This window comes from Zygotorulaspora mrakii, chromosome 1 (assembly GCF_013402915.1).
Source record: "Zygotorulaspora mrakii chromosome 1, complete sequence".
In the NCBI taxonomy this organism is placed as follows: domain Eukaryota; kingdom Fungi; phylum Ascomycota; class Saccharomycetes; order Saccharomycetales; family Saccharomycetaceae; genus Zygotorulaspora; species Zygotorulaspora mrakii.
The window spans coordinates 1,550,424-1,571,557 of record NC_050719.1 but is presented as its reverse complement, the minus strand read 5'-3'; the positions used below and the strand labels follow the sequence as shown (position 1 = coordinate 1,571,557).

The window sequence follows — 21,134 nt, the reverse complement described above, 5'->3', positions numbered from 1 at the left end:
AGTTTTCCCTTGTCCAAGTACCATTCCCTTCAGCTACTCAGGCTCATAAACTTAATTCAAATAAGCAGTAGCAGCTTTTTTTACGCAAATAAATATACAATATGAATCTAATTCTATTCAACTATGGGTGGATAATTAACTTTCACCTTGTCATCCTCCGATAATGCTACGGAGTTCTTATATGACAAATAGGTGTTCCAGAAGATGGCCAGACAATTTGCTGCCAATAATCTATGCTGAACTGGAACTAATGAGAAATTCAACAATTGGAAAGGCGGCCAAACGAACCAACTGTTTCTCAGAGTTTCCCACCATCTTTCGTCTATCTTATGCTTGGCAACACTGAGTGACTTACCTTCCATAAGCGTGAGTGATCCAAAATAAAGTGGTATCAAAGCCGGCGCAAATAATAGTTGATCGACAGTAACCCGATATATGGTATTGGTCCAGTGTGAAGGTGCCGTTCTGGGAAGGACAAGTTTATTATTAACAAACCTAAACCATTTATCGCCAATAAATGAAAATACCATCGAACCATAGACTACAGATCTAGTTGTTCTCATGTAGTCGTATTTTCCGTCACCCTCCTTGCTGGGGAAGAAAATCTGTGCAATGATATCGCCAGCACCAAAGAGACTTCCTGTCATGACTGCATTGGTCTTCTTTGGATGCTTCCTCAAAGATTCCTGATAGAACCTGAAAACTTTACTCATCCTTTAGTTAAAGAGCGACTGCCAAATACGACGGTGAAACTGTAATATGGAAGTTCGAAAAATCCTCAATGCAATTTACAGGAAGCCTTAATACTCTTATTTATACTTCTTCTTCCTCGAATCAAGTATCGACGACGTGTTTTGCAGCACTCTTTGTGAAACATCTGTGCGTGGCAAAATATCCTGAGTGTTCTTTTGTATTCATTCATCCTCCGATGACTATGTCAGAGGATGACTCTCCTACTATTGCGTTGCGTCAAAAGTGATGAACAGAATGGATTGGGCATAACGAGCACACAATGAGCGATCACTCTAGAATGAAGCCTGTCTTATGCACACCTGGTAGCCGATAGTTTGTTTCCAGAGGGATCAACACATTTAATTGAAGACCGAATGCCATCTCAAAACGCTTCCAATATCCACTAGAGTTACCAGCGCGCAGATCGCGTTAAATTACGATGTGGCAGCGACAGCGAGTTTAAAACCGGCGTCAGCAAATATTTTTAATTATTTTGGTTTTGTGTCACAAATATTATTCATTCTGTCAAGGTTATAATAATAAATAAATCCTGTGTGCATTGAGGGATTCAAAGTACTTTCTTTGCTGTCCCATAGGTTATGAGCTAATAGTACACTATGGGAACAATGTTCGTTGACTACTCAGGCCTTCAAAGGTTCAGCAGCATAAACAAAAGCTTCGGCAACAGTTACCTACATCTGTTACATTATAACGGGCTTGAAACGGTTGAAGAAAGACTGCGGGAGCTTCAAAAAATTGAAAAGACGGTTGAGGCAGTGCAAGCACTTCGACCAGAGGACGTAAAAGATTGCATAAAGGATGTAGATTTTTTGTTTAAACTAGCCATATCTGTGCAACAGATGGTGAATCAGTATGATGTGATCAAGAGATGTCCTACGCTATATGTGACCAAATTTGCGGATGATAAAGACTCACAGGTCGACATGGCTCTCCCAATGAGTAATAGTGACGTCTTAAGACAGACGAGGAAAGAGCTTTACTCAAACTTCGATAAGTTTAGGTCACCTCTGCTGGAGGAGGTGAAAAAATTGATTTTGGATCTGAGACCAAGTGATGCTTTTGAAGAGTTTGATCAATGGCACGTTTTGCAAAAATGTCTATTTTATGAGAGCTGCTCTAACATATCGAAATTTATCATTCCAAAAATAGACATTGTGATTATTCCAGTTTGTTTCCCAATGGAGTTCATCAACCAGGTAAATAACGAGGGGTTTATAAAGGGAGAATCTAATTTAAATTTCATGAAATTTGATCTTGGTCTGAGATCACAGTCTCTTGAGAGCCTTCGGAATGACAGTTTATTCTTGAGGGGCACGAAAGCTAAAATATCAACAATTTGGAAGGATGGAGACGCGGAAGATTTCATTGGAACCATGTGCGAATCTAGTTCTGCCTTCAAGAAGCATGTGGTATCTCCTGAGCATTGCAAGCGTCCAGGCTTTGCGAGTCTTTTCAGAGAGCTCTTTCCCGAAATGGCTGATATACACATACCTCCAACGCCAATTGCCAATGCTCGATCAGTTCGCAAATCATCACAAACTTCCAAACTTCAAACCAGCACTGACTTTGCAGAGCCTTTGTCTGCTTCTGCTACCGAAAATCATAGCTTTTATGATATCTTCTCACCATTAAGTTCAAACAACCTACCAACCGCGGTTACTCCAGCTGACATGGAGGTTGCAATGGCTGAAAATCTAAAAGTGCCATACATTAGGACAAAACAGAAACCTGCTGCAGTACATACAAAATGTAATATGGCATTCCCTGCGCCGCCGCCCTCATTACTTTCGCCTTTTGAAGAGTTTGAAACGCACTCTGGCATTGACCAGCATTCGTTGAGGGGAAAGCTGAAAAGCATAATTACCAGAGCAAAACATAGGAATCAATCCCAACGTGAGCGAAGAACATGTGAATTTGATACTATCGGTTCGTTTGCTGAATTTCAAACCCAAACCTGGAATGAGATGACGAGCAAAAAGTTCTTGAAATTCAAATACAAAAAGTTCAAACGTAATTGTCACTACTTAAGAGACATTGCGAAACAGTGTTTCGAAGACCTTCAAGATGCCAGTTCAATCTAAAAACGGGATGAATCATCAAATAATTTTAGGGTTAATTGTATGTAATCTTCAGTTTGTATCAACGCAAGAACTTTACGATGAGCACGGCAATAGAACAGCTGCAGACTAGCAAAGCTCACGTCTAATAAGCATGGTTTTTGCAACCTTAACTTTCTCATGGGCAATTTTTCGAGCATGTTGTGAGTCTTTTCATAATGCTGTTGTTGTAACAATGATTGAGCTAATAAGTCATGCTAAAAAACTAAACAGAGCGACTGCTTAGTATGTACTGCACAGCTGTTTGAAGCTATTTCAAGGATATCTCACTTTTTTTCACAAGTCCTCGAAGGTGCCTGCTTGAATAATTGTATTTGAGGAATAATTGTTGATATGTTCCAACGTATTACAAGCTAGTTTTTAGTTCTTTTCAAAACCCTAATCGCACCATCGCTTAGTTGAAAAGTCAATATTCGGAAAACGCTGGAATCGAAGCAAATGTTGTTTACTCTTATGGTCTCACGAGACAAACAAAGACCTCAAGATTTATTGCCTGGACGTAGTAATAGCTTAACTGTTATAATTTGAGTCTTATTAATTGCTACTTTGTTTACAGGAAGGGTAAAGCATTTTACATTTCCTGATGTTACCATACTTCGGCTTTATACAATGCAAATAGGTCGAAGATCATCTAGGTTTCGAGAACAAAGTGCAGATACACAAAGTGCAACTAACATGCCTCTTTCACTTGGGAATGGAGTGAAGAGATCGAGGGGAAGCAGTTTGCTGAAATCATTAGAAATTTCTGATGTAGTACACTCGCCGTACGTCAACAGTGTTCTGGAAAATCCACAAGCCAGGCGACTGAGGAGAGTCAATAAGGGCGATTCGAAAGAATTCTCACCTGTACGAAAAGACGCAGCTAAAGTTATTGGAAAACTATCAATTGCGTCTGGCCATCGCCATACCTTGTCGGAGGAACGAAAGCAGATTTCCACGAAAGCAGATGCCATTCCGTGGCAGTTTCCGACGTCCTTGGGAGATACCAATTTTCTGAATCAACATGTGCAGTTTAGTAAAGATCAGACAGCTTCTACGGACATTTGTGACAAATACGATTTCTCTAGGGTGAAAATACGATATAACCCAGTCAGATTTTTAAATTTCCATAGATTGCTAAGTTCCTCGAGTGGCCTGCAATCCGATGATTCACATCGGCATTATCACCGTGATTTTGACATATATGAAGCGGACGATCTTATTAATATGCTGGATAATGATAGTGCAATACCGTATCGCTGCGCCATAGAGAATAAGCAAGATTATTCGACTGCGAAGACGATGCCAACTGTTCGGGATCGTGAATTTTTTGAATCTCTGCTCATTCGATCGTCAACTGCGAGTTATTATAATGCCAATTTTCGTCTTGCTGAATGCACTAGTGATGAAAGCAAGGATGCTGTTCAACTTAACAGAACACGAGTAAACAGGAAGAAGACGAAATCGTTTCAGCCAAGAAGACCTAGCCCGCGTCAATCAGATACTGCTAAAGTTAATTCCATTGAATGCATTCATATAAGAGACCATGAAATAGAAACGTGGTACACTACACCGTATCCAGAGGAATATAACAGGAATAAGATTCTCTACGTATGTGAATATTGTTTGAAATATATGAACTCGAGGTACATTTATCATAGGCATCAAAAAAAATGCACCAAGGTAAGACCACCAGGTAACGAAATATATCGCGATGGTAGAATATCTCTGTGGGAAGTAGATGGGCGTGAGAGTGTAATCTATTGTCAAAACCTTTGTTTATTAGCAAAGTTGTTTTTGAATTCAAAGACGTTATACTATGACGTCGAACCTTTTATTTTCTACATATTGACAGAGAGGGAGGATATCAACGATGGTTCCTCGAGATTTCATCTTGTTGGGTATTTCTCAAAAGAAAAACTCAATTCGTCGGATTATAACCTTAGTTGTATATTAACACTTCCCGTGTATCAAAGAAAAGGGTACGGTCAATTCTTGATGGATTTTTCCTATCTTTTGTCCAGAAGAGAATTTAAATGGGGAACACCTGAGAAACCTCTGTCAGATTTAGGTCTGATATCTTACAGGAGTTTTTGGAAGGTCAAGTGCGCTCAGGTACTGGTCCAATTGAAAGAGCTCTGTGACGTTGCTGATTCAATCTTGAACGTATCTCTGGAAGATTTATCCAATATATCGGGTATGACTCCAACTGACGTTGTATTGGGCCTTGAGCAGTTAGAAGTATTTGTTCAAGCTCAAGATATATCATCAAAACATTTAAATTACGGTATCAGGATTGATTCCTGGCAGAGAATTGAAAGTATTGCCAATGAATGGACGCGGAAAGGATATCAAGTCGTGAACGCTTCGAAACTTCTATGGAAACCCATGATATACGGCCCATCATGCGGCGTTAATGCAATGGGTACAATGATTGAAACGACTTCCGGCTCAGCACGTAATAACGACTACGGTATGACTAGCACAGATCAGGATATGTTTAAAAAAAGTATATCCATGTTGACAAATTTTTTGAAAGATGATATTGCGGATCCGAATCCAATGGAGACTGTAGCGTGGCGGAAATTGAAAAATAGAAAAACATCTACTAGTAAAGGAACTACGGATGGTGTTAGTTGGGAACTTTGTTTTAAGAAGCTGAATGTCTTGAGTGCACACGCTCGTCCAAGCCCTGGCCCTCCATGTAATGAGCTGGTACAGGAACAAGGCTGCAGCACGGAAGGATATGAAGAAAGTGAGGATGCTGGCATTGCAGATAGTCTCGTAGAAGATGAAAGTGGCGAGTACATAGAACAGGAGATTTATTCTTCCCTATCTGGCGAAGAAGAAGTTAGCGGGGAGAGCGAAGGAGAGCGAAACCTAAGCGACGAAGAAGATGATGATGATGATGAAGTAGAAGAAGATGAAGATGAGAATGAGAATGACGATGTTGATGTTGATGTTGATGTTGACGTTAATGTTGACGAAGACGAGGACGAGGATGTGGATGAGGATGAGGATGAGTACCCAAACAAACAAACCCGATCGTCAGTACAGGGACCGTCTAGAATAAGCAGAAGGTTGCGTGAAACTGGACATAGAACAGAACAGGCAGGACAGACACGTAAGTTGCGCAGTCGAGCTTTTTAAAATACAGAAATATATATAATTTCAGCTTAAACAACAACTAGTAGTAAAACTAGTAAACAAAATATGTTTTTTGTTTTTTGTTCCGCAAATTATTTTCATTGATTGTTTTATTTTGACATAATGTATTTGTAATGGACGTTGATACTTTTATATATTTTTGACAACCCAAAGAGATTCCAAATTTCTCTGATCCGGAACATGAAAAAGTGATAGTAGTAAAGTTACAGAGTTCCTTTTAAGATAGCGTTTATACCTGGTAAAGGAGTCGCAGTACGGGATGGAATATATACGTTTGGGTGACTTTGGGTGCGAAATGTTTTGATATTATGATTTTCGTTATATTCATGGTCATGGTGGTTATGGTTTATGATATGATTTGATAGGTTGGAGTCTATAGAAGCATGACGATCGTTTTCAATTTCATTGGTAGTTGTTGACGAGATTATTGAGCATGGCGAAGACTCATTCATCAAATGTGGTGAGTGAGAGTGAGAATGAGAATGATTTAAAGGATCGATATCCTCATCATCATTATTGGCATTATCCGCTTCATCGCAAGTATCACAGTTATCCTCGTCAATAGCTGTTTCTTCGGGAGAGACTGACTTTCTGGGAGAGTGAAGAGGAGAATGTGAGGATCCCTGAGACGCTTTTGGAGAGTTTTCACTTGAAAGGGTATCAATTCTCCATTGAATTTCTTTCTCAGTCCTATTTGGCAGCAGAATCGACAATTCCATTAAGGATAAATTTCTTGATCCGTTTTCACTCAATAGTTTATCTTCCTCCGCAGACCAAAGCTGGGGGTTGCAACTTACGCAAGAGCCATTTTGTGATGGCGGTTGAGTGAATCGTTGTTTGAAGTGACTCCTAGATGCTCTTCTATGGAAATGAGGAGGCAAACTAGAAGCAGGTAAATCAATGAAGCTCGGGGTAGATGCGCGATTATTACCAAGCTCTTTGATAACAGCAACCGAATCTCTTCTTGGAATTTTTGGTGTGGAAGAACCGCTATTGATACTAAGCATGCCAGAGAGCGAATTTGGAGCAGCAACAACAGAAGATCTCCTTGAAGTCGTGTTGCTTGAAACGTTGAATGAAGATCTTCTAGATCTGACCGTAAAAGAGTTTTTCCTTGACTTGATTGTGTTCAAAGTAGTATTCAGAGCTGAGGTTAAATTCGATGACGAATTGTTGACTGACGAAGGTTGTGACACGACCTGCGGATGAGCAAAAGAGCTTCTTCTCGATCTTACAATAATCTTCGGTATAAATCCAATGTTCTCTTCATCCGCAGATGAAAAGGGCTTTGAAAAAGAGTGAGAATTTGACCTAGCTTTAAAAAATTTGGAGCCCGCTCCATTGCTATCTGTTAATGCCGAACCATTTGGGAGATCCGCCGGTGGATTTGATGTTGAGTGGATGTTCACATAAGGAGATTTGGAATACGAATGTGAGAAATTGGAAGAGCCGTTGCCGCTAAGCGACTGAGACTGGGGTTGTGACTGTGATTGCGTCAACGGTTGCAGCTGTGATTGTACCTGCGGTTTGAACTCTACACCTTTTGATACGTTGCTACCATTCGCACTCAGATTCGGTATAGGTATGGCCAGCGAAGACTTCCCCGAGACACCAGAAGCGTAGTGTGGAGAATTGACATTTTTCTCACCTTGGATATCGATCTGAGTCTCAGATGAGCTTTCCTTCTTAAGTTTGTTTCCGCTGGGGAAATCGCTCACGTCTATGTGAGCTGTCTTGTTGGACTTTAGATTTCCCGACTTTAGCCTTCTCCATCTGAACTGGCATGCGTTCGGAGTTCTGTTGTTAAAGTATTGCGAAATGTCTTTCCAACCTAGTTTTTTCACCTCTTTCAAATGGCGCAGTAGGATGTCGTCTTGCGGATCCCAAGATGACGGGTTCTTGGAGGAAACGCCACTAGACTTCTCACCACCGCTTCCTTTCAACATCGATGGGAATGCGTCCATGGTAGATCTCGTATCCACCGTCGTCTTGGTGACACTAGCACAAGCAAGCGCGCTGTTCTTCAGTTGGTGCGGGTGCAAATGCGGATGCGGATGCGGATGCGTGCTTAGGATCGAAAGATGCGACGACGAGGATGAAGAGGGTGCCTGAGACTTTGAAACCGTCATGATGATTATATTGGAGCCCGGGAATTTCCAAACGAACGAACACAGCTGGCAAATATCAAGTAGTGTCAAAAAAAAATAAAAAAGCTTACGTAGCGCAGCGTAACTCAGTAATCAGAACAACAAAACAACTATGGACTACTTTGATCTCCTCTACTCTGCTATGCCGTGAATATGGTTCCGAAACACTCCTTCACCTCCTCTCACACTGTAAATATGTTAAGTGTACTTTGCTGAAAAGCAAGCTCATCGACTGACGCGATGAGCTTAACAAATGTCGTCGACGCACTCATCGACATCGACATCAACATACACGTCGACGATCCACTCCCAGACTCCACCTCCCACAATCCACCCCCGACTCGGCACATCTTCGCACCCATTGTCACCTTGCCCAGAAACTATGAAGGGTTACTGGTAGCAATCCTGCTGGCTACGCCCACGAGCCCAACGGAGCCAAAAGTTCTCCCTAGCTGTTTTGCCTTCTCCATACGCCCTGCCTACCGCACCACCCCATCGCAACTCTCCCTCGGCCCAGCTCAGCCTAGCTTTTTCCAGCCTTCTGTTCAGCGCTCAACCTTCCCTGTCTGTGCTCCTTCTAGCGGAAAAGCCTCACTGATAGAGGAACCCGCTGGGCGGAGACGCGCGGTGCTGCGGCTTCTTCGCGATGTTTTCTCATCGGACGCAAATTTTTCACTTTGAACAAAATACGTACTTGACAAATATGTGGGAAACGCACAGCAGATTGCGCAAAGAGCGTAGTTGTATGCGCATAGTTAAGCGATTGACCTGGTAATAAGGCTGCAGCGCATTGTGTATTCTGCGGTGAGCTCCGCGTGTGCCATTATTGATCACTGCAGCGCTTGTGGTGATCGTACAACTTGTTTAGCCGTAAACTGCCGATTCTTGCTTGATAAACGACGTAGAGTTGAGACAGACGTAAGCAACAATCCCACGTGATGATTGCGATGGGACGCTGGATCAGCTTTGGGAGGTGGTAGATAGGTACGGGAGGCGGTAGATAGGTACGGGAGGCGTAAAAGACATTCGATGGCATAGTGTTTGGAAAGTTGTGCTAGAGTATTATCAATTGATGCTGCGAAGTAGGGCAGGGAGTGTCGTTGGCGGTGGAATTGGACGTGCAGCAGCGATGAGCCTGCGCTATTACGATATTGGACTGAACCTCACAGATCCCATGTTCCGCGGCGTGTACAACGGAAAGCAGTATCACGAGAACGACACATTGGAGGTCCTGAACCGGGCCCAGCAAGCCAACGTAGCAAGCGCTATGCTGACGGGCTCGTCGATTGCGGAGTCTCGGGAGGCAATCGAGCTGTGTCACGAGTATAAGGAACATGCGGTGGCCCTGGGGTATACGGTGGGAGTACATCCGTGCTGTGTCAACGAGTTTGTCAATGCGGACGCAAGGATCGACAGCCCATCGAACGATCAGGCGGCTAACGCAGCGATGCATTGCGAATTGGACGATGCACATGAAAATCTGGCTGTGCTGTATCGCTTGATGGAGCAGCAGCTAGCTAGTGATCCCCAGCGGTTCAAAGCGATCGGCGAAATAGGGCTCGACTATGACAGATTTCATTACTCCGGGAAAGAAATGCAACTGATTTTCTTCGAGGAGCAGTTAAAGTTAAGCTGTCTTGTGAGTAACCCGAGGCTACCATTGTTTCTGCACATGAGGTCCTGTTGTGACGATTTCGTTACAATTTTGCGAAAATTCGTAAATGGTTTTCACGATCATGAAGACAGATTCAAACTCAGTCATCTTGCGGGAAGCGGTGAAACAGTGCACTACAAGTTTGATCCAGAGAGAAAATTTGTAATACATTCGTTCACCGGATCACTGGAGGAGCTGCAGCGATTACTTGACGTCTCGCCTAATAGCTTTATAGGCATCAATGGATGCTCGCTTAAAAGTGCAGAAAATCTTGAATGTGCATCAGCTGTCCCAATAGACCGTCTGTTGTTGGAAACGGATGCACCATGGTGTGACATAAGAAGGACGCATTCGTCGTACAAGCATCTTAAAGACTATACAAATCGTTTCAACTCGGTGAAGAAAGATAAACTAGCAAAATTACCGAGCGATCAATGGTCAAATGTGATGGTTAAGTCGAGAAATGAGCCTTGTACCATGGAGCAAGTTGCCATTGTTGTCGCTGATTTGAAAAAAATGGATCTCAACGAACTCGTTGATCAAGTTTGGAGTAACACCACGGCCGTCTTCGACTCGAATGTATCTGAATAGCTGGAAAAAATTAGCCGTTGAGGCTATTTGAATCTGCACTGTTGCTATTCGTTCAAGGCAGAGTAACAGGTTAAAATATCCTCCCGCAGTCAATCAGTAGTCGCTTAGAGCAGTGGTCTTGTCGCCTAGGTGACTGCTTGTGCTATGTTTAGTCAAGAACCCTTCAAGGGTTGTTGTAATGAAAGTGACCAGTCTGATAAAATCGAGACTCTACCTGGGCAGGCTGCCACGAGACTGCTTACAGAACAGGGAAAACGAGTTAAATCGCCTTAATTATGTGTTCCAAATGCTGTAAAGGAGAAGGGAACGAAAATTAAATTTATATCTCGGTTGGTGACTTGGGAGAGATCTAAACGTATCTATGGACCATCAGAGGTTTTAATAGTTTCAATAATGACCTGTGTTGATAGACGTAAACAACACTGCGGATGTTTTCAGGCAAAGTAAATGATGCTATGCAGCCAGGTTTACTAAAATTTGGAAGCAAGATAGCAGAATTCTTTGCTGTCTTCGAATCCCATAGTCTTGTTGCCAAGTGTATGAGTTTGTCTCATCTGGTCCTCTTACGGTCCAAAACAGGGAAACAATGGATTTTATCTTTTTGATTTGAATAACTGAATCTGAACTTGTAATGCGGGGTGAAAACAAGGTGTTGAGCCAATTGTACCGGCAGTAACAGATGATCAGTTAAGTTTTTATGCGGGAACTCTCCGGCTTGATTCAACTGCAACCAGACGCAGGGTTGTAAAACAAGATCAACTAATGTTACATTTGTGTACCATACTATAGTTGTAGGATCTTGACGTCTCTGAACGAGTTTCTTGGCCTAATTGTCACAATAGAAAAGTCTTTGCTCCGCAGAGCTTTCGTATTATTCAGTATGGGTGACTCCAACATGTGATTTTGAACAATCAGAATACTAACCAAGCACAGCAAGTATTTGGCTTAGGGAAATGTTTGAATAAAGTCGAGTATTTGTAAAGATTGTGAATATAGCATGGCAGGTGTATATTCGAAATTAGGTTGATTTGGCAATCAAGAGGTAGCGTTTTATATTAGGTAGAGTAATAAAGTTCAGTCTTTATAATCTTCATACACTGAAACGTAAAACAGCAAAATAGATAATTGTGTTCCGAAGCAATAGTATACATTTATATATAAAAAACAGATACAGGAGAAAGAAATAACAAATATTAACATTACAAATATTCTTAAATTTTCATGCACGTGAAAATAAAGATTGATCTGCACGATCAATCTTCAACTTCTTCAATTTTGCGATCACTCTCAACTTTGTTCTTATCGCTTTCCTTTTCTTGTTCCTCGTCATCATCTTCTTCAGGCACCATTTCGCCAGCTGCTGCATTACTTAATGAGGCTAACATTTCAGACAATGCAGAACCATGAATATACGATACATTGTTTGGCCCTTGACTTATTTGAATACCACCTGCTCCTAATAGGGCTTCTAAAGAAAAAAGATCAACTGGACCATTTGAGCCACCTTGCATTTGACCACTGCGTCTTTCTTCGTTATTAGAGCTTGAGGCTGACTTTGTGGTAACGTTGGTGTTCGTATTGCCGTGAGAGTTCGGATTTGCATCTGAATCTGCATCAGTGTCGTCTATATCCATACTATCATCACCTTGGTTATTGTTAGCCCTCAAATTCTGAACTGACGTGTCCTGAGAAAATCTATCTTGTGGACGTTTTGTTGTGACATCAAATACATCGGAATCTTTGGAAAATTGGTAATAGCTGAAAATTTGTCTTCTCCTTTGTTCAAATGAAATCTTGATGTCATAATTTTTCGATCTTATACGCGAGAACCATTCTTGAAGACTTTCACCCTCTTTCAACAACGCTACAATTGAAATACTCATATTATCACAGCCTATTCCTGTTCCTTCAGTAGTTGGAGAACAGCACACATCAATCATACGTGAAGAAATATCCCGTAAACTCATATTACCCTTGGTAATACCGTAATGAACTAAATCTACGCATTCTTGAGAAGATAAACAATCCCATATACCATCACAAGCAAGGATAATGAATTCATCTTTATCGTAATTCAAAGAATGCTCGATGATATCAGGTACAGCGGTAACTATTTGCTCATGCGGTGGTAACTCGTTATTAGATTTAAATTCAAAATCTCCGATGGCACGTGAAAGTGCTAAGTTACCGTTCACACGATCCATCTCTACAAAACCCTTCGCAGCAACAATACGTGATTTTTCACTTGGCAATGTTGGTTTATGATCGTAAGAAAGTGCCTTTGCAATTCCTCCCGTAGATAAAACGGTTCTACTGTCACCGGAGTTGGCACACACAATCAAATTCTGCTTCTTCGAGATCACCACTGAAGTAGCAGTGCAGCCACTATAGTCATTTTTTAGCACAGGGTCATTCAGCAGATCCACATCAGCACTCAAATACGTATCAATCATTGCTTGAGCCAAATTACCCTTTTTAAACATTTCCTGCCTCAACAAGATTGAAAGGATTTTCTCTCCACAAAATTGAGCTACACTGGAACCGCCATGCCCATCGAATATTGAGTACAATGCAACATGGTCCTTTTCTGATTTGGACAACACGTTCGGCTGAACGATATGCGAATCCTCCATAGACATACGCCATCCTTGCATAGCACAGCATCCGAATGCAGTTAACGCATCTTCTCCGGAGTGATGCTCCTTATCGATAACAGGATTCGACAATATTTGACCCATTTTTCTTTCTTCTAAAACTCAATTTCGCAATAAAATCTCAATAAAAGAGTAAACCAAAAACTGCGCAAGATACAATGCGAACACAATGTCAATATCTTTTGATTCTACTTTACAGAAATTATTCCTTCGTTCTCAACCGATTGATTACACAGTTTTAACATGTCATGTTTCTTACTGTTTAATTGGTATTATCGCCACTTTAGAGACGAAAACTCGACGCGATCACTTGGCCCCTTAACAAAAATCGCCTTTAACGGAACCCCAAAGTGCTCATGAACAAAGTGAAAAATTTATGGTAAATAATATAAGCGATGACTCAGATGCATTTTATCCCATACTGAGTCTATAAAGCTCTATTGGCAATTGCAAGGTTGCCTTGAACTGAACATTGGTAGGCCTTTGAAGCTCTGTATAGAACTTGTAGACCGGAAGAATAAGAAGCGAAGGATTGCGTTCGTAAGTGAAATAGTATAAACGAGATTAGGATGCAGTTGAAAGTACAACCGGATCTTGAGACTTTACAACAGCTTAAGGATCAAAATGATGAATCCGTCAATATGTACCCGGTGCATGCATTTATATCGGGACTAGACTTGACTCCGCACGTTGCTTACCTCAGGCTCGCAGACCTCAACAATCCGAATAGATCGGAATCCTTCCTCTTAGAGAGCGCAAAGACGGTAGCCGAACTAGATCGGTATTCGTTCATTGGTGTTTCGCCACGCAAAGTTATCAGGACAGGACCGACTGAGGGTCTAGAGGTAGATCCGTTGACCGTGCTTGAAGAAGAAATGGCAAAGACGAAACTGGCTGAGAACGTTCCAGGTGTGCCAAAACTCAGTGGTGGTGCCATTGGGTATATATCTTACGATTGTATCAGATACTTCGAGCCTAAGACAAGGAAAGACTTGAAGGATGTCCTACAGTTGCCGGAGGCGTATCTGATGATGTGCGACACTATTGTAGCATTTGATCATGTCTTCCAGAGATTCCAAATCATCCATAATATCAATACATCAGAAACAAGCTTGGAGGAGGGATATCAAAAAGCAGTTGAAGTTATTGAGCAAATTGCTAAGAAATTGATGGATAAAACTGCACCAGTTCCATATCCAGTACAGACACCAATCAAATTAAATCAAAGCTTCACATCAAATATTGGTCAAGAAGGCTATGAGAGTCATGTGTCAACATTGAAAAAACATATCAAATTAGGAGACGTTATTCAAGCTGTTCCCTCACAACGTGTTGCAAGGCCAACATCCTTGCATCCATTCAATATTTACAGACATCTAAGGTCGGTCAACCCTTCTCCATACTTATTCTTCATTGATTGCATTGATTTTCAGATTATTGGTGCTTCTCCAGAATTGCTTTGTAAATCTGATTCCAAAAACAAAGTTATCACACATCCAATTGCAGGTACAGTGAAAAGAGGCGCTACCGCCGAGGAAGACGATATCTTAGCGGAACAACTGAGGGATTCGAAAAAAGATCGTGCAGAACATATAATGCTGGTCGATTTGGCTAGAAATGATATCAATCGTATCTGCGATCCAAAGACGACTAGTGTTGATAAATTGCTAACAGTTCAAAGATTTTCTCACGTCCAGCACCTTGTTTCTCAAGTAAGCGGTACATTGAGACCAGACAAGACAAGATTTGACGCATTCAGGTCAATTTTTCCCGCTGGCACAGTAAGTGGAGCCCCAAAAGTTAAGGCTATGGAATTAATCGGTGAGCTCGAAGGCGAGAAAAGAGGTGTTTATGCTGGTGCTGTAGGTCATTGGGGCTATGACGGCAAATCTATGGATACCTGCATCGCCCTAAGAACTATGGTTTATAAAGACGGTATTGCTTACTTACAAGCAGGCGGCGGTATTGTTTATGATTCAAATGAGTTCGATGAGTACATTGAAACGATGAACAAAATGATGGCAAATAATGCAACTATTGTGCAGGCTGAAGAAATTTGGGCCGCAAGGGTTGGTTCTGTATGATATGTACAAACTGTATGTAAGAAAAATAATTGATAAACGAAAATGCACCCGAATTATTACCTGCTTTCAGCTCTATGGACATTTTTTTTATGTTTTCTATTCAGCAATTCTTCTTTTTCATCACCATAAGTCCATCGCTACTTCTAACTGTATATACATACATCTTCTTTGGAAAAAAATGAAGAATAATAGAAGTTGCCAAAGGCTTGCACAATCTTCAAAATGCTCAATCAGACCAATGCCAACTTTGCCTTGTATTTTGCTGTAGCTGGGGTTTCGCTAATTACTGGTTATTACTTAGGTCAAATCTTGCCAGCTGCTTCAAAAGCTGATCAGCTTAAAGATTCTAAAGAAATCCTAAAGCAAGGGAAACATGATGCAACGGGACACGTTTATGATTCCGATGAACAATCTAGCACATGTGATAGTGAAGAAGAAGAAGAAGAAGAAGAAGAAGAGTATGAAATTGAATCCGTCTCTTTAAATGACATCCCCGGGGAAGTAAGGATGGCACTTGTCATACGTCAAGACTTGGGAATGCAAAAAGGCAAAACTGCGGCACAATGTTCACATGCAGCTTTATCTTGTTTCATAATGATAGCTACTGATGAATCGCGCATATCATACAATCCGTTGATGGTTCAAAGATGGTTTAAGTCTGGGCAACCCAAAATCACTTTGAAATGTCCTGACAAAGAAACCATGGATGAACTGTATGCTATGGCTATTTCTTTAGGCGTTAATGCTTCTGTAATACATGATGCTGGCAGAACACAAGTGGCTGCTGGGAGTGCCACTGTTTTAGGACTGGGGCCAGCTCCAAAAGCTGTCCTGGATCAAATTACGGGTAAACTGAAACTTTACTAAATGCATAAGTATATATCTCTAAAAGAAACATCTAGCATACAAGAAACAAATTGTCTTTATAAGAAAAATGACAATATTTTCCTTAGATATGATTATGTTTAATGCAACTTCTTTTCTTTCTATATATTTTATACCCACCTCTGAATAATCACTGAATTTATTAACCCAGCATCTTTCACAGTAGAATCAAAATCTTGTAACGGTTTTACAGGGAAAGCATGATTTAGCGTGAATGCTCTACTTTTATCCGCGGTGTTAGCCTTTACGTGGTCATAGAGAAATTGAACGGTATCAAGAGCATTGCAGCGTAACTTTTCGCGTTGGCCATTGGCATATCTAATTTGAATAGATGAATCACCTGTAGGTCTTTCCTCTATTTTTTCTTCAATTTCAGCTTCATCCTCATGGGATTCTTCAACTGGAGATTCAGATTCTCCTGGAATAGGCGAACCAAGCCTTTGACCTTGCCCACAGAACCCCCCCAATTTCTTCTTTGGTGGTTGATAAGATTCCTCTAATTTTTTATATACGTTTACATCAACTTCTTGACCAAACTCAACATCTAACAGCTTCAATGGCGCTCTCCCTTGATTTAACTCGTTCAGATAAAAGCTGTTCTTTGGGTCGTCATATCTATATAACCCTCCATCACCCACTTGAAAACCTTCTTTCCAAAATGTTATTTCTCTGGTCACTTTTTTGGGCTTGCTTGGAAGTGCTGTCTCTGGAATATCTTCGACTACTTGATTTTCATCATCGATCACTGACCCCAGTCTATAACCTTTTCCAACAAACTGATGTACAGGCTTTTTTGTGTCAGCTTCCGAATCTCCTGGCTGCTGTTGTGCACCACGTCTCGCCTTCTCCAAGAGGTCTTTGATCAAAGAATTTGAATCATTCGGATCAGTAACTTCCAGGCCCGAAGTTTCACCACCAGCAAAGGTGTTTCTGTTTTCGTCATCCTCAACATCATCTTCCGCATTTCCTCGAACCATGTCTGAAAAGCTCATAAACTTGGTGTTGTTCGCACTCTTTGCAGACTTATTCACCATTCCTCTTGAGTCCCGCGATTGACCCGAAGCGGTAGACGATGGCCTCTGCAAGGTACTTCCTGAGTCGCTCAGCTTTCCTGAACCTTCGCCATTATCGCTGTTAGCATCGCTACTCTTTGCATAGTAAGCATTCAATGCTTCAGAGATATCTCCATTCTCAATCAAGTATCGTTGGGCCACGTCCAGCGAGCAGTTAGTCAATGCCATGAACTGCTGGATATCCGAGTCTGATGCTCCCGCCATGATGTTCCTTACACCTGAAAATTACAACCTCCCGCGAAATACAGATGCAATAGGATGCCACCTAAAGCTGGATAATATGCCCGTCTTAATGCACTTTAAGGGCAACTTGAAGTTCTTTGTTTGCCACCTCAAGGAAAAACCCTTCGTCACGTGCAAAAGAAGCAGCGAATGGAACACTGTTAAAAGGTCAAAGAGCTTGCCCAATTAGCATATATGTTTACCATATGAAGTATGGCTCTCAGTATGATTGAGCTCACAACTTTTTTAACGAATGTTGAATGCGTTTATTATACAAGGTTATATGCTAAGTAAAATGAAAAAGAAAAATTAGAATAAAAAAACACCGGTGTTGAATCCCAAATAAACAGATAATCAACGCATTTTGCAAGCATTGATGACTGATTATTTTATTTTTGTTTTCGGTTTTGGTTTAAAGTGCTGTCCGTTGACCAAAACATGAGAAATAGCTAACTTGCAGCTTATTTCTTGTATTGTTCACGGAAGTACTTGGCAGCATCAACCATATTAGTCAAAGACAATTTGGTTTCAGCCCAGTCTCTAGTCTTCAAACCACAATCTGGGTTAACCCAGAATTTAGAGGCAGGGTAGTCCTTCAAGATTGTTTCAATCTTGTGAATCATTTCTTCCTTTGATGGGACTCTTGGAGAGTGGATATCGAACAAACCTAAACCAATGTGGTTTGGATAGTCTTTGAATTCGGCAATGTAGTTTGGATCGTCCTTTTTGGAGTACTCAATGGAAACAACATCGGCATCCAAGGCCTTGATATGGTTTGGATCCAAGTCAGAGTAACAGAAATGAGAGTGGATTTGAGTGGAGTTTCTGACACCTGAAGTTGCAACCCTAAAAGAGTCAGCAGCCCAGAAAACGTAGTCGTCTCTTTCAGCACCGGCTCTCAATGGCAAACCTTCTCTGATAGCTGGTTCGTCGACTTGAATAACGGTGATACCGGCAGCTTCCAAATCATTGACTTCATCCCTCAGAGCTAGAGCCAATTGGTAAGCTTGAGTCTTTTGCTCAACGTCATCTCTTGGGAAAGACCATCTCAAACAAGTTACTGGACCGGTCAACATACCCTTTACTGGTTTAGTAGTGATAGATTGAGCGTAGACAGATTCCTTGACGGACATTGGCTTTGGTCTAGATAAGTCACCAACAATGATAGGTGGTCTAACATATCTGGAACCATAAGATTGAACCCAACCGTTGACGGTAAAGGTGTAACCGTTCAATTGCTCACCAAAGTATTGAACCATATCGTTTCTTTCTGGTTCACCGTGAACTAAAACATCCAAACCGATTTCTTCTTGGAATCTGATAACAGTTTCAATTTCAGCGTTGATAAACTTTTCGTACTCTTCGGCAGAGATAGTTCCCTTGGCGAATTTGTTTCTATTAATTCTAATGTCTCTGGTTTGAGGGAAAGAACCAATAGTAGTGGTTGGGAATAATGGCAACTTCAAAGATTTTTGCTGCTCGATCAATCTCTCATCAAAAGGTGCAGCACGTTGAGCCATCTTTGCATCGATAGCAGCAACTCTCTTTTTGACAGCTGGGTTGTTAGTGATGTCAGAGGCGGCTCTTGCAGCAACTGATTTGGCATTAGCTTCTAATTCAGCGGAAACATTTTTACCTGAAACATTTTTGGAAACAATAACAACTTCTTTCACCTTTTGAGTAGCAAAAGCAAACCAGTCCTTAATAACTGGATTCAATTTTGATTCGTTTTCCAAATCAACTGGAGTATGTAACAAAGAAGAAGAAGTTGCAACAATAACTCTGTCGGCACCTAATTTTTCGATAGCTTTCTTAACGAATTCAGAAGATTTAGCGAAGTTGTTCTTCCAGATGTTTCTACCATCGATGATACCAACAGATAATTTTTGCTTGTCACCAACAATGGAGACGACATCATCAAATTGTTCCGGAGCTCTAACAAAGTCGAAATGTAAAGCAGCGACAGGTAGACCCTTCAAGGCATTCAAGTTTGGAACAACAGTACCAAAGTAAGAAGCCAAAGTAATTTCAGGCAAAGAAGAAGCCTTAGATGCGAAAAATTGGTAAGCCTTCTTGATTGCTTGTTGAGCTTCTTGTGGCAAATCCAAGACCAAAGTTGGTTCATCCAATTGAACTTCAGTAGCACCTGCTTGCTTCAACTTAGATAGAACCTCAGCGTATACTGGTAGCAACTTTTCCAAAAGTGACAGTGGTTCCAAATCCAAAGAGTCTTTGTCGGCTTTACCCAGGAACAAGTAAGAAACTGGACCCAATAAAACAGGTCTAGTTTGGATACCCAATTCCTTAGCTTCCAAGAATTCATCAACTGGTTTTTGACCATTTAATTTGAACTCAGTGGAGTGAGAAAAGGTTGGTCTGACATAATGGTAGTTAGAGTCGAACCATTTGACCATTTCCAAAGCAGTAACATCGATAGCAGCTGAAGTTTCAGTAGCACTCTTTTGCAAACCTCTACCCATAGCGAAGAAGGTGTCAATTGGAGCAAGGTTGTACTTGGCGTAACGCTCTGGGATAGCGTTGAACAACAAGGACAAGTCCAAGACTTGGTCGTAGAATGAGAAATCATTGGAAGGAATGATGTCAACACCAGCTTCCTTTTGTAATTTCCAGTTAGCAGCTCTCAACTCCTTACCGACTTTGAATAGCTCCTCAACAGAAACCTTACCTTTCCAGTAAGCTTCAGTGGTTTTTTTCAATTCTCTGTTTGGCCCAATTCTTGGGAAACCTAAGATAGCAGATTGAACCATTGTGTGTAGATTGTTAGAGATTAATTGGCCTACAGATGACTTGGTATCTTTAAAAATCATGGAAAACATTTAAGAAACCACGAATCTAAGGGAAAAGTCAAGAGAGATCATTACATTTATATATCTTTTTTTCCATCCTTTTTTTTTTCATTCTTGAATCAATGCCGGCTAATTGATCAATTTACACATGCAGTGCCAACGAAGCATGATTTGATGATAGCCATGAATATCCACATTAAGACTAGTCTGAGTGAAAAACTCTGAGTCGTACAAGTGGTAAGCACCGGTATCTAGGGGTACGCAATCGGCGTCCCATGCTCTCCGTATAACTTTTTCAGAGAGGGCAGAGGAGTCAATGTCAATGTTCTTTTTCAAACACCGACAACTGTGAAAAAATTTTCACTAAGAAGCCACATCAATGCATAAAAACGTGTTGAAGTTGATACCCATTGGCACTTGGCAAGGAGCCACAGCTAGGAGGGCGAAAAGTCGAGCCAATAGTGCTCGTTAAGGATTAAGATTGACCATCAGAGGTAAGTGTGCCCGGTAAGGTGGAAGGTAGAACCGTTGCATTTCTAGTGAGCATTAGAGAAACTATCGAGGCCGCAGTAGTAGCTACATTTGAGCTAAGTGAGCCAAGTTACCAAAATGAGGTATGCCGATTCTAAGAAGGGTACAGTGCCCACGGAGGGCGAATTCAGAAAACTGTCTTCAAGGAATGAGGAATTGGCTAAACAAGAAGCAACTCTGAAGAAGGAGTATACCACGTTACTGAGGAAAATATCCAGTCTATCGACGGTGGTAATGCAACTCGAAGAACGCCAGCATGCGAGTGATGAGACCGTTGATCACGTTTCAGTTATCGGGCAAGAGACGCTGGAAAGAGTACCTGATTTAAAATGGTACAATGAACAGATAGCAATCATAGAGGAGGTGGCCAAGGACAGTGCGACGTTTGTTGTGCCCGATGAACTGACTGAGAGCTATAAATTATATAGAGATACGCCGCTGCTACATAGGGATGCCCAATAGGATAATT

The 21,134-nt window shown here is 41.3% G+C and overlaps 11 protein-coding genes across 11 annotated transcripts; 6 read left to right on the top strand and 5 right to left on the bottom strand.

Annotated features, from left to right (window-relative positions):
- Positions 1-113: 113 nt before the first annotated feature.
- Positions 114-713, bottom strand: SYM1 (ethanol metabolism protein; the record flags this gene model as incomplete). The annotated part of the gene is made up of 1 exon (XM_037286702.1): positions 114-713. The coding sequence occupies one exon, from the start codon at positions 711-713 to the stop codon at positions 114-116; it is 600 nt and encodes a 199-aa protein (XP_037142597.1).
- A 636-nt stretch (positions 714-1,349) lies between these two features.
- On the top strand, positions 1,350-2,834 carry HG535_0A08130 (uncharacterized protein; the record flags this gene model as incomplete). Its single annotated transcript, XM_037286701.1, has 1 exon — positions 1,350-2,834. The coding sequence occupies one exon, from the start codon at positions 1,350-1,352 to the stop codon at positions 2,832-2,834; it is 1,485 nt and encodes a 494-aa protein (XP_037142596.1).
- Positions 2,835-3,479: 645 nt separating this feature from the next.
- On the top strand, positions 3,480-5,999 carry SAS3 (histone acetyltransferase; the record flags this gene model as incomplete). The annotated part of the gene is made up of 1 exon (XM_037286700.1): positions 3,480-5,999. One exon carries the CDS (start codon positions 3,480-3,482, stop codon positions 5,997-5,999), a length of 2,520 nt encoding a protein of 839 aa, XP_037142595.1.
- Positions 6,000-6,220: 221 nt separating this feature from the next.
- HG535_0A08110 (SANT/Myb-like DNA-binding domain-containing protein) lies at positions 6,221-8,146 on the bottom strand (the record flags this gene model as incomplete). The annotated part of the gene is made up of 1 exon (XM_037286699.1): positions 6,221-8,146. One exon carries the CDS (start codon positions 8,144-8,146, stop codon positions 6,221-6,223), a length of 1,926 nt encoding a protein of 641 aa, XP_037142594.1.
- Positions 8,147-9,236: 1,090 nt separating this feature from the next.
- On the top strand, positions 9,237-10,409 carry HG535_0A08100 (3'-5'-exodeoxyribonuclease; the record flags this gene model as incomplete). Its single annotated transcript, XM_037286698.1, has 1 exon — positions 9,237-10,409. The coding sequence occupies one exon, from the start codon at positions 9,237-9,239 to the stop codon at positions 10,407-10,409; it is 1,173 nt and encodes a 390-aa protein (XP_037142593.1).
- Positions 10,410-11,662: 1,253 nt separating this feature from the next.
- HG535_0A08090 (type 2C protein phosphatase PTC2) lies at positions 11,663-13,147 on the bottom strand (the record flags this gene model as incomplete). Its single annotated transcript, XM_037286697.1, has 1 exon — positions 11,663-13,147. The coding sequence occupies one exon, from the start codon at positions 13,145-13,147 to the stop codon at positions 11,663-11,665; it is 1,485 nt and encodes a 494-aa protein (XP_037142592.1).
- Positions 13,148-13,632: 485 nt separating this feature from the next.
- Positions 13,633-15,147, top strand: TRP2 (anthranilate synthase TRP2; the record flags this gene model as incomplete). Its single annotated transcript, XM_037286696.1, has 1 exon — positions 13,633-15,147. One exon carries the CDS (start codon positions 13,633-13,635, stop codon positions 15,145-15,147), a length of 1,515 nt encoding a protein of 504 aa, XP_037142591.1.
- A 222-nt stretch (positions 15,148-15,369) lies between these two features.
- PTH2 (aminoacyl-tRNA hydrolase) lies at positions 15,370-16,014 on the top strand (the record flags this gene model as incomplete). Its single annotated transcript, XM_037286695.1, has 1 exon — positions 15,370-16,014. The coding sequence occupies one exon, from the start codon at positions 15,370-15,372 to the stop codon at positions 16,012-16,014; it is 645 nt and encodes a 214-aa protein (XP_037142590.1).
- Positions 16,015-16,142: 128 nt separating this feature from the next.
- Positions 16,143-17,309, bottom strand: SHP1 (protein phosphatase regulator SHP1; the record flags this gene model as incomplete). The annotated part of the gene is made up of 1 exon (XM_037286694.1): positions 16,143-17,309. The coding sequence occupies one exon, from the start codon at positions 17,307-17,309 to the stop codon at positions 16,143-16,145; it is 1,167 nt and encodes a 388-aa protein (XP_037142589.1).
- Positions 17,310-17,788: 479 nt separating this feature from the next.
- MET6 (5-methyltetrahydropteroyltriglutamate-homocysteine S-methyltransferase) lies at positions 17,789-20,164 on the bottom strand (the record flags this gene model as incomplete). The annotated part of the gene is made up of 1 exon (XM_037286693.1): positions 17,789-20,164. One exon carries the CDS (start codon positions 20,162-20,164, stop codon positions 17,789-17,791), a length of 2,376 nt encoding a protein of 791 aa, XP_037142588.1.
- Positions 20,165-20,743: 579 nt separating this feature from the next.
- Positions 20,744-21,127, top strand: IES5 (Ies5p; the record flags this gene model as incomplete). Its single annotated transcript, XM_037286692.1, has 1 exon — positions 20,744-21,127. The coding sequence occupies one exon, from the start codon at positions 20,744-20,746 to the stop codon at positions 21,125-21,127; it is 384 nt and encodes a 127-aa protein (XP_037142587.1).
- Between the last annotated feature and the right edge of the window lie 7 nt (positions 21,128-21,134).